Source organism: Protopterus annectens, chromosome 14.part0, assembly GCF_019279795.1.
Source record: "Protopterus annectens isolate FY-2018-M chromosome 14.part0, PAN1.0, whole genome shotgun sequence".
Taxonomy (NCBI): Eukaryota; Metazoa; Chordata; order Ceratodontiformes; family Protopteridae; genus Protopterus; species Protopterus annectens.
This window is the reverse complement of record NC_056748.1, coordinates 1139156008-1139168276: the sequence shown is the minus strand read 5'-3', so window position 1 is coordinate 1139168276 and position 12269 is coordinate 1139156008. Positions and strand designations below refer to the sequence as shown.

General features: G+C 38.8%; 1 protein-coding gene across 1 annotated transcript in view; it reads left to right on the top strand.

Moving 5' to 3' along the window:
• HTR7 (5-hydroxytryptamine receptor 7) overlaps positions 1-12269 on the top strand; it is a 1148878-nt gene that overhangs the window by 1100406 nt on the left and 36203 nt on the right. The window contains exon 2 of the mRNA XM_044056928.1: positions 3879-4628. Within this exon, the coding sequence (XP_043912863.1) occupies positions 3879-4628 (750 nt within the window). The remainder of the gene's footprint in view (positions 1-3878; positions 4629-12269) is intronic.

Here is a 12269-nt window from a genome sequence, read left to right as displayed (position 1 = left end):
ATTACTATGACAGGAGTGGGGCATGTACACCCATTCATTACTATGACAGGCGTGGGGCATGTACACCCATACATTACTATGGCAGGAGTGGAGCATGTACACCCGCTCATTACTATGGCAGGAGTGGGGTGTGTGCACCCACTCATTGGTATGGCAGGAGTGGAGCATGTACACTGTCTCATTACTATGCAAGAGTGGGGCATGTACACCTATTCAATACTATGGCAGAAGTGGGGTGTGTGTACCCACTCATTACTATGGCAGAAGGGGGACAGTTGGAGCCACAGAAGATAACTAATGCAGATCCGTGTATATGTGGCCATGCATGCAGGTATGTCTGTGCATGAGTGTGTGTATGTTAGTAGCTACCTGTGGAACTGTTTTGCATATTTTGATGGTGGAAGACTGGAGAAGTTAACTCTAGCAGTATAATGCTCAATTCAGAAATGTATCAATGCCGTGCTAAATGAGATATTCTCACTGGGCTTTATCAGGTCTCTGAAATGCAAAATATCACCATTGAGCTATTGGGCACAGCATCATTGCCCAAATAGAACAATCTGAATCACCGGGCTTTATTTCATCTGAAAAATATTACTTAAATCACGTACATTATTTCTTTTCAGGACCTTGTGATAAGAGTTTCATGCTGTTGTCACCTCCTTCTTAAACTACTCTGCTGGTCTTTAACTAAGACTTGTATTTAATTTATTTATGCATTTGGTAACCAGAGCAGAGCACTGAACCATTTTGCGGCTGAATAGGGCAGAGAGTTAACAGATAGAACAGTACTTTACGGACACACCAAACACAAAACATGTGTTTAACACAGTAACATTCCCATGCATCACCAAGCCTATTAATTGAACAGCCTTTGTACATGGCCATTTCAAATGATGTGGGTGTGGAATGGGCGGTAAACATGCAGTACAAAAGCAGAAAGAATATTCTGTTAAAAATCTTACCACTCCAACTGAATGTATGGAACACAGTTTAAATTACAATTTATTTTCTTTTATGGGAACATTTTTTCACCAAAAACTGGGTGTAGCTATTGGTGTCAGGATGGCACCCATCTATACAAATTTAGTTATGGCAGTTTTGCAGATTTTCACAATTTAAGTCAAAGCAATTGCTTTATCGATGACATTTTTTTATCTGACAATGTAGAGAAAAGCAACTGAATGAATTCATTCACAATATCAGTTGTAGCAATTCATTTTTTTTTTGTTGTTTTGTACTTTTTGTTTGTCTCGTATTTATGTAGATTATAGTGGAGCTTATCTCCCCGGGCTTCTACTGAAAATGGACTTGTATCCAGTTGGACTAGCCCGGTCAACAAATGTAAAATAAAAAAAAAAAAAATGTTAACATTTAGTTGCCAGAAATATAAGACAAGGGTCTGTTTTTAGATGCAGAAGTTTACAAACAATTTGAATGTAATACATAAAATTCTGCTATACATTATAAAAATACAGGTAGTAATGCAATATTACATTAAAATAATATGCATCCAGTTTAGTAAAAAAAAATCTAGTAAAAGAACAGGGTATTGGAGTGAAACAGTTAGCTAATGATGTAAACAAAGTTAATGGTTTATTAAGGGTAGGTACTACATGACTGGTTCACATTAAGAGGGTTGCAGGCAGGACTGTAAACATTATAAGAATGTAAGAACGAAAGAAAACATTGTGGGCTTGTGAGAAATAACGCTATAAATGCAGAGACTAAAACAAACTGGCCTGTTTCTACATCCTTGGTTTGTCCAGTTGACAGTATTTCAATAAAAGGATAGTTTGCAATAACTCATGTAGTCTATCAAGGAGTGAAGAAGTTAATAAAACTGTTGGGGATAAACCATTATTTATTCATAAAAAAGGAAGAAACAAAATAACTTAAGAGAATAATTTAAGAGTATTTACACAACAAAGTTAGGCAGGGTAAAGGGGTCTTATAAATTATATGCATTTTCCATGTGTAGGTATGTATTGGACAGTCCCAATTATTTCTGACATCCACCAATAGGACTTAAGATACACAATGTGCTGCACAAAATTTAGTGCAAGATATTTTGCTTCTTCTTTTGTGGTTTACATTGCCCAATGTGTTACCTGTGAAGTATTTTATATAGGAAAAACTAACAGTCAGTTTAGAAAGTACATGTGTAAACACCATTGGCTGTCAGAAATAAAATTATTATTAATGCTTTGGGTAAACATTCTATTTTATGTTCTGCTTTTATGAAGTGTATTTTTAATGCGGTAGACCATGTAACTCAAATGTTTATTAGAAGTAGGGATAACGAATTAGATTACAGTCAGCAGATTTTATTAGATGTACATCTTTATCCAGGTTTAAGTGGTGCAATCAATTATTATTGTGTTTTAAAGACAAACATGAATTTAAAAAGATGTAAATAAAATGATATTTACAACAGGGTCATATATTAAGGTTTTCATCTCCTTAGATGTGGAATGTGATTTCATATTTAGTTTATAAAGATTCTTAGTACACTTGTTTAGTATTCTGATGAAGAACTTGTTTTATGGTAGAAAGGAGTCGATACATGTTTAAATAATTTCTTGTTGTGGCTGACTCGGTTATCTGCTAGATTTTGTTCTTTTACATTTCTAAAAAGCTTTTTTTTCTCATTTATATATTATTTACGTTATTGAAGCTCTTGCATTTCTGATTAATTCTGTGAATTAATTATGTGATTTTTAACTATCTGAAACATGAAATATCTGTATAGCTCTCATCCACGGGATTCACTTCAGCAACTGTAAACAGTGAAGATAATACTTTATTGCTTGACAAATATAAATTGACTGTATGATGGACTTTCAAAGTTTAATGCAGTAAGGTCTGAAATTACAAAGCAAAATCCCAAAAGGACATTTTTATGATTTCACGAATTAGAAAATAAAGATTCTATTTCCTTTAATTGTTAACATCCTAGATGTCACTGCATCATGGAGAAACATTTGTGGTGAATCCTGAGTACTGCTATCTTGTACAGTTCATCTCACTAGGATGACAATCACACATCTGGTCTGCTACCAACTGTACATTTGCCCTAAAAATATAACTAAAAACATACATGGAGTACAGTTTGACTGGAGATTATACCTAAAAATGAATGCCTGTGCAACTACAGCGACCTCTATGCCTGGCCTACAAGGCATCCGCAGACCCCTCACTTATGAATCTTCTGCATATTTGTAAGTCAAAGTACCAGAAATACAAGGTCTAGTGACATGAATTCTGTCTGTGAAAACATGCTGGAGAGACAGATATTTGTCCCAGAGGCTGCCCCTATTATGGAGCAGGCTTCCCATCCATGTAAAGCTGAGTTCATCTCTTACCCAGTTAAATGCAACCTAGAAAACTGGAAGGGGAACAGGAAATTTACACCGGGCCTGGCACCCATGTCCCTTATGGACAAAGGTATCTTATAAATGCCGGACCCTCAAGTTCCTACTTGGACACAGGACATCATTATTCTTTCAGGAAAACTTGGCTAGGCTTAGAAAGTCCCTCTGGGTCATTAGCCTAGTAACTTTCTATGACTCTATGAACGTAAGTGAGATCATGTTTAAAGATCTGGCTGCTAGTTCACTTGTTTGCTTAATTTATAATCCTTGTATGTGGCTTAAAAAAATTATGCTACACTTTGAAAAGAAACCGTATCATTGCTAGATATTAATTCAATATAAATTAAATTAAATTCAATGTAAGCTATGAATACAGCACCTAGTTTTTTGGGGTGCTATTTGAGCTTTGTTCTATCATCTTGTATGTTACATACAAATGTTGCCTGAATTTGAAAGCTGTTCTATTTGCTACCAAAAATGAAAATATTTGATTTCTTTTTCTAGGTATCTTGGGATAACAAGACCTCTGACATACCCTGTGAGACAAAATGGGAAATGTATGGCCAAAATGATATTTGCTGTATGGCTACTATCGGCTTCCATTACCATACCACCGCTCTTTGGCTGGGCCCAGAATGTCAACGATGACAAAGTATGCCTAATTAGTCAGGACTTTGGTTATACAATTTATTCCACTGCAGTAGCATTTTACATCCCCATGTCAGTCATGTTGATAATGTATTATCGTATTTACAAAGCTGCTAAAACAAGTGCTGCAAAACACAAGTTTACAGGCTTTCCAAAGGCAGAAGATGATGACGGCACTGAATCTGCATATGGGGCTGTTAAACTGCACAAAGAGTCTGAAGAGTGCACTCATTTCTCAAAACTTCTTAGAAATGATAGAAAAAACATCTCCATCTTTAAAAGGGAACAAAAGGCTGCAACAACACTTGGGATTATTGTTGGAGCTTTTACTGTGTGTTGGTTGCCATTTTTTATTCTTTCTACTGCAAGACCTTTCATTTGTGGCACCGAATGTAGCTGCATCCCTCTATGGCTTGAAAGAACTTTTTTATGGTTGGGATATGCAAACTCTCTTATTAACCCTTTCATATATGCTTTCTTCAACCGAGACCTGAGGACAACATACCGCAATTTACTTCAGTGTAGATATAGGAACATCAATCGCAAACTATCAGCTGCAGGGATGCATGAAGCCCTGAAAGTAGCAGAAAGACCAGAACTTGTGCTGTAAGATCATTTACGGACTATTACTCATATTGCATTACTTAATATCAGTGTTATAAATGTACATTTTCTCAGGGAAAGAAAATGTAGCAGATAAAATAACTAAACATTTACTAATATTTCCAAAATTATAGTATGTAATATACTGCATTAGAAGCTATCAATCTTTATAACATTTATGGCGCAAGAAAGTTTCACATAAACACTGAAATGTCAGTGGGATGGCAGTTACAGCTGTTTGAAATTGTTTTTATGGCATTACGAACAACTTTTTTTTTTCAGTTAATCCATTTCAAATGCATTTATGTGATATAAAACTGCAGAATCACAGGTAACTGGGACATTTAGTCATGCAACGCTATTGTGATTTAACTTGGAATACAATTAACTAATAATCTCATGTTTTATTTAAAAATTGTATTCAAGTTTAAATAGCTTATTCCACTAGTTCCATTTCTTATGACCATCTAATCATAGCATATTGTGGAACACCCTAAACATTAATTACTCATATAACTATTATATCTGAATTCTTCAGCATAACAGACAGTACACTTGTCAAAAAGTAGTCAGTATAATCTTAGTCTGTTTGTTTCTTTTGGCTTTTCCCAGTTAGGGGTCGCCACAGCGGAACTCCGGTCCGCTAATGATTGGCAGTAGAGTTTTACATGCTGGCTTGCCGGACCTTCAACGAAGGAACACCCATTCACGCATATCGCCACACAGAAGACGCTCTAACTGAGAATCGAATGGGCGACGTCTAACTGTGAGGCAACAACGCTACCGCAGCACCACCACCGCAGCTCAGTATAATCTTAGTCTAATGAAACAAATAACACTGTTTGAATTCCAGGCTTAATTTCCAAGACAGCATGAAGCTTACAGCAGCTCTCATTTTTCACTTTGTCAGCCATTTAAAATGGTAATTATTCAATGCTTAGCTCTTGCATATGATAGACAAGATATCTATTGAAATAATACTCATGCCAATTCCAGCAAGCATATATGATGCACACTTATTCTGTACCAAGTTTTGTTCTGAGCAACAGTAAGAATTAAGTATAAATGTAATTATATATGTAAAGTATCAAGATAAATCCAGATGAAAAAAAAAACACATAGTGTCACTGATGGGGGGTAAATGACAGGAATGCTTACACAGCTTTTTCATATGCATAGATTCCAAAATCCTTCAAAGAAAATGAAGAAATTAAGTTTATCAGTCCTCTTTTTCCTTAAGGAGGTCAGGTTTTGTATTAACTGTCTTTGTCTCATATGTTTCACTGCCTCTCTTCCACCTTCGATGACCCATAATCCTATTTGTTGCAGCTCTTTCACCTCTTGGCTAGTTGTCCTCATTTCCTCTGCTTTCTTTTCTCTCCCACATGTAACTCAACTACCGCAATCTGTTCTCCCTGATCCTCTCTAAAATTGGAGCTACTTTGTCTTCTTTTCCACTGTCTTCATTTTTTCATCTGTCACACAGTGTGCATCCTACCATCCTCTAAGGTATTTACCATCATCACCTCTACAGTTCACACCTGCTCTGTCTTGCATGACCAGGTCTCTCTTCCATGCAGTAGTACCAGATACACCTTTGTTTTGTACTCCATACTTTTCAGCTGCTTTGGCTTTATTCTGTCACATGCTGCACCTGATATACTGTGGCAGTTAGCTGCACACGTCTGGTTATAGCTTTGATGTTCTCGTTCAGGCTTCCCTTCTCCTTAACCATCCCCACCAGGACATTTGAAACCACTAACCTGTTCCACTGTTTTCCACTCCGTCTCAGGTTTTAGCATTTTTTGATTTCCCTCATTTGCTGCCATGACAACGACCTCGTGTGTACTCAGTTTCAGACTATGTGCCTTCAGTTTAGCATCCTGTCCCCAGTCATCTGACAACGTTCTAGGTCAGAGTCTGCTTTTAGTGCCACAACATCTACTGATATGTCCCTTTCAACATGCTTGCTAATGTGGCCTATAATCAATGTGAAGAGGAGTGGGCTCAAAGCTGAACCTTGACACACACTCAGACGTGGGCTCAAAACTGAACCTTGACACACACTCAGACATGGGCTCAAAGCTGAACCTTGACACACACTCAGACGTGGGCTCAAAGCTGAACCTTGACACACACTCAGACATGGACTCAAAGCTCAACCTTGACACACACTCAGATGTGGGCTCAAAGCTGAACCTTGACACACACTCAGACATGGGCTCAAAGCTGAACCTTGACACACTCAGACGTGGACTCAAAGCTGAACCATGATATACACTCAGACATGAGCTCAAAGCTGAACCTTGATACACACTCAGACGTGGGCTGAAAGCTGTACCTTGACACACACTCAGACATGGGCTCAAAGCTGAACCTTGATACCCACTCAGACGTGGGCTCAGAGCTGAAACTTGACACACACTCAGACATGGGCTCAAAGCTGAACCTTGACACACACTCAGACGTGGGCTCAAAGCTGAACCTTGACACACACTCAGATGTGGGCTCAAAGCTGAATCTTAATACACACTCAGACGTGGGCTTAGAGCTGAACCTTGACACACACTCAGACTGTGAACCCTTTGTGAGTGTTTGAACTTTGTTTGAACTTGTGTTATTTGGCTTTTACACTCAGTCGGCTCTAATTCCAGCAATGTTTCTGGGACTTTGAATAATCACAGCACTGTACACAACCGCTTTCTTTGCTCAAGTTTAGGAATGACCAGGTGGACAGTCTCCTCATTCCCACATTGTTCTCAACTATCTGTCTTATTGCCAACATCACCTCTGTGGCTTTGCTCGACAGGGGCACAGGAAAATAATTTTCTTGGGTGGCGAAAGCCAGGGTACCTTTTTGGTTAGGCTTATATAGGCCCTAGGGCCAATAGCCTAGTACCTACCTATGAACCTATGAACATCTGGATGGTTGTGCTGCATGCTGATCTGCATTTGAACTAGTCATCCCCCATCTTACTTTCTAGTGGTATGTATTGGTTTATCAATCACCCTATCCTGCACTTTTAAGCTGTGTCACAGGAGTTTAATCCCAACACAGTTGTAAATGTCCCATTTGTTCTTGAACATGGGCACTACAATGTTTATTTTTGGTCATCCAGAAAATGCTTTTCTCTTCATCCTCTGCTTAATGCCATCAGATGCCACCTCTCCATTGCACAACATCTTGGTTAGACTCGCTATGACATCATTTCAGTCTGCTGTTTTCCCAGACGTCATTTTCCTTTGTGCTGTTCTTACTTGCAAGGTGTGTTCTTCTTCACCTTTTGTCAGCAGTCCCTGGAACAGTAGTGTCTTTAGGGTTTTCATTATTCAGAAGTTAAATGACGTACACCTCTCATCCAGCTCTGATGTTCTCTGGACTGGTGAATAGATTGTTGTAAGCATCCCTTCTGAATGGCGTCTCATGACTATCTTATGTAGTTTTCTATCCGTACCCTGAAACCTTCTTTATCTGTCTCCGATGCTTTGTTTTTTATTATTGCCACTATCCTGTTAGCCTTTTTATAAGCCAACCAGCATTTCTTCTTAGCTTGGTCTGTCTTTCTTTCTATCACTTCTTCCTTTACTCCTTTCTTTTAATGTCTTTCTGGACTTCTGCATTCCACCACCAGCTTTTTAATGTATAATTTTCCTATACCCGGACAAGCCACATATCTTTTCTACTGTCAACCAAAGCCTGAGTACTGGTTTTGTCCCAGTTGAGTGTAGGACAGCCACTGTCAACCCCTTACACAAAGATGAAGCATCCACTGATCCAGGAAATTATAGACCCATCAGCCTAACTAGCATGATCTGCAAGGCCATGGAACAGACATTGGCAACCTCCAAACACCCAATCCCACACAGTTTGGCTTCACCAAGGGGAGGTCATGTCTGTTAAATTTGGTCGACTTTTTTGAGACAGTCACCAAAGCCGTGGATGCAGGGAAGACAGTGCACACTGTCTACCTTAACCTGGCCAAAGCCTTCGACACTATTCCCTGCTCGGGCATAATAGATAACTCTCTCAACTAGGCATCAACCCATATGTTACCAGATGGGTAGCCAACTGGCTCACTGATAGAACCCATCTAGTCAAAATAGGGGAAGCCACCTCAAGCAGTAGACCCGTATCGAGTGGCATACCCCAAGGTATGGTCTTGGGGCCTCTGTTACTTTGGATATACTTTTCTGAGGTTCAGGCCAGAACTAGTGGTCTATGGCTGACCAAGTTTGCAGATGACTGCAGGTTGGGAGCTGTCATCAGTTCCCCTAGTGATGTGGACATCCTCAAGAAGGTCTCACCAAACAAATGACTGATGCCAGAAACATGGCCTCAAGCTGAATACAAAAAAATGCATCATCATCCCCTTTGGGGAGAGAGATGTCCCCACATATTATCAAATTAATAACAATGTTCTAAGCACGCAGTCAGTCATGAGGGATTTAGGCATCCAGATTGATAGCAGCCTGACTTTTGACCACCATGTTGCCTCCATTGTACAGAAAGCTTTCTACATGGCCCACCTCATAAGTAAGTGTATCTCATCCAGGGACAAGGAGGTCATAGCATCCCTGTATTCTTCCCTGATTTTACCTCACTGCACTTTCCTAACTAATACGAAGTCTACCCCAAGTATCATGTTGACCAGACTTATATGCAATATTCTGACACACTGTCCAGGTGAACTGTGTGTTCAATACCACAAGCCTTATGCCAGACAGAGGTCAACATTGTGTTATCCTTTATCCCGGTCACCCAATGCATTTCAGCCAAGGCAGTCCTCTGAGATTTGTATCTCTATCCTGCTATAAACATTCAGCTCCCCCATTATCAATACCAACTTGATTCGTCCTGCTTTATCTCACTAGGTAGTGCAACTGCTGCCTGAATTCACTCTTTTCCAAACCATCACATCCCTGTCATGTGACGAAGGCTGACATGAATATCGTCTTATCTTTACACTTCAGTCTGACTGCTGAGTCTGTCTCTAATTATAATGACTTCTCTCGTTGTATTCAGAAGACATCACCATTTCTAGATCTGTCATTTTCCCAAATACCACACTCTGTATCTCTAGCCGAGTATCTTTGCTGCACTGCCCATCCACTTAGCTTTCGGGATAATCTCTCCAGTCTCCTCCTTACCATCATGTCATCCCCTTCCAAGCTGCGCCCTACGAGTGAACCTATATTCATTGTAGCAATCCTTAGTTCATTTTATGCATGTTGATTGGCTTTATACCCAGTTGTTCCTCAAAGATATCCCAGGTAACCCAGACTGGGCAAAAGGACAGCAAGAAGCCAGTGACTTATTGACCCAGGGCCATTAGGCCATAGGCCAAGCACACACATGTTAGTAGGGGTGCTTAGATCCATCTCATCTTTAGCATGGGCCCTTGGTATTGGTTACAGTAGACCAGCTCCTAAATCCTTGCCGCATTTTGGTGCTACTGTTCAGTATGAGCGAATTACCTACTCCAATTTTTTACAGCACCAGTTGCGTACTACTGACATGACATGCAGTCTCTGATGTGTTGACCTATCTAGAGGACAATGTGCACCACAACTGATGTCTAAAGTGCTTAGTCTACACACATCTTCCCATGACAGACACCATGTAGACTCTGTTGGCATATCTCCCAAGTTCAGCTATAAAGATTGGGTTTCGACCTGGTACCTGCCTTCCATGAAATGGAAACACAAGTCATATTTCTGGGTGGTGGAAGAAACCCCACACATTTATGGAGAAAGCATGCAAATCATACTGACAACGACGAGAAGGCAAAATCAAACCCTATAACTTGTGCATTTGGCAAAGACTGCTGCTGCTGTGTCTTTCGGCTTTTCCCGGTTAGGGGTAGCCACAGCAGAACTCCGGTCCGCTATTGATTGGTAGTTGATTTTTACATGCCGAGTTACCAGCCCTGATGCACAACCTTCAACGAAGGTATTCTTATTCACGCATGTCTCCATGCAGAAGATGCTCTAGCTGAGCATAGAACCGGAAAGCGTCTTACTGTGAGGCAACAACATTACCGCAGCACCACCACCGCGGGTCTATGTTAGCCATTTTGGAAACTATACCCCACAAAACTTTAATAAGCCTTTGATGTATCCATGGCTTTAGTGTTAATGTTAACATACATCTAAAATGAACCAAAGGCAATGGATTATTTTTTTAATTGTGTTGAGATACTCTGCAAAGCAGTTGTTTGTCCACTGGAGGTCATGCTTTTAAATAAAGCATATGACTTCCTCTCAAGCAGATGACTCTATATTAGATATTAACATATTTTGCCAGGAAACTGCTAGCCTTGTTAATAATCACATCCCAGAGGACAACTTCATATGGAATGTGACATATATTCGAATTACACATTTCGCACATTTTTTGCATAAAGAAATAATGTCAAAGTTAAAAGACTACAAATTAGATTGCTTCTGTTACAGAAGCCATCAACTCCTAGGCTACACATTTTACAAAAAAGTTGCAGTTTAGTCAGTATACATATTTTCAGTTAGAGACATAAAAATGTAGCATGTTCTGTGATTGCAGTAACTATAACAAATAACCAGTTTGAATATATCTGGTTAAAATATGTAAGATATTTGTAATGAAAAGTATTTTACATTATTCACATTGCAGTTATATCCATGCATTCTACTCTACTAACTGTTTTTATTTGTCTTAGTGTATCACACAACACACTTACAGAAACTGTATATATATTTTTTTATTAGCTGTCAATATACACGACATTTTGACTGAGTCCAATGAAGTAATAATGTCATATGTACATATAGAGTTAGTTCCTTGTGGTTCACTAATGCTAGACATTCTGGTAAATTCTGCACACTTCCACTAGTGTACGAATGTGAATATTAGTGGCTATAGCATAGTTTTGTTTGTGTATTTGTGATTGTATGTGTGGTACCTCAGAATACTGTTGGCAATCGGTCTCATATATAGTGACCAGTAATTTTTACAAGATGCCACCATCTGGCACAGTTTTACATGGAGAGGTGTTGATTACATACTGAAAAATATAAGATGAATGACAGCTCTGATGAAGAATGTAGCAACCAAAACACTAGCCCAGGTACAAATACACAACCTGTGATCCTCTGTCCACTTTAAAATCCACAGAAAAAATATATGTGGAAGTAAGATTTAAAATGGGTTACAGTTATTTATCTATATGGGACGAACTGTTCATGGCCAACTCTTTTTCACTACTACATGAGATTGAAGAATAATTGAAGAATATTTCATGACTCATTTAATGTTAATTAATTCCCCGATATCAGTATCTCATTTAGTCAGCTTTTCATTTAAGTTGGCTGTTGATCAATCATTTTGGTCCATTAAATTTTTAAGTAAATACTAATCCTACTTTTTGATGTTTGGCACAACACAATGAAGAGATGTTAAACAACTGTTAATGTAGGCAATTTATGAAATAATGCCTCTCATTAATTACTGGCAGCATTGCAGCTTGTCATGTTTGGCAGCTTTACGATATAGGAGAAGCACTGTGCACAAACAATGATTTTCTCCAAATAAAATTAGTTTCATTATGAAAAGAAAAAAATATGTTTATTAATAGCTACCTATAGTTATGCTTTATTTAGTTGAATTGA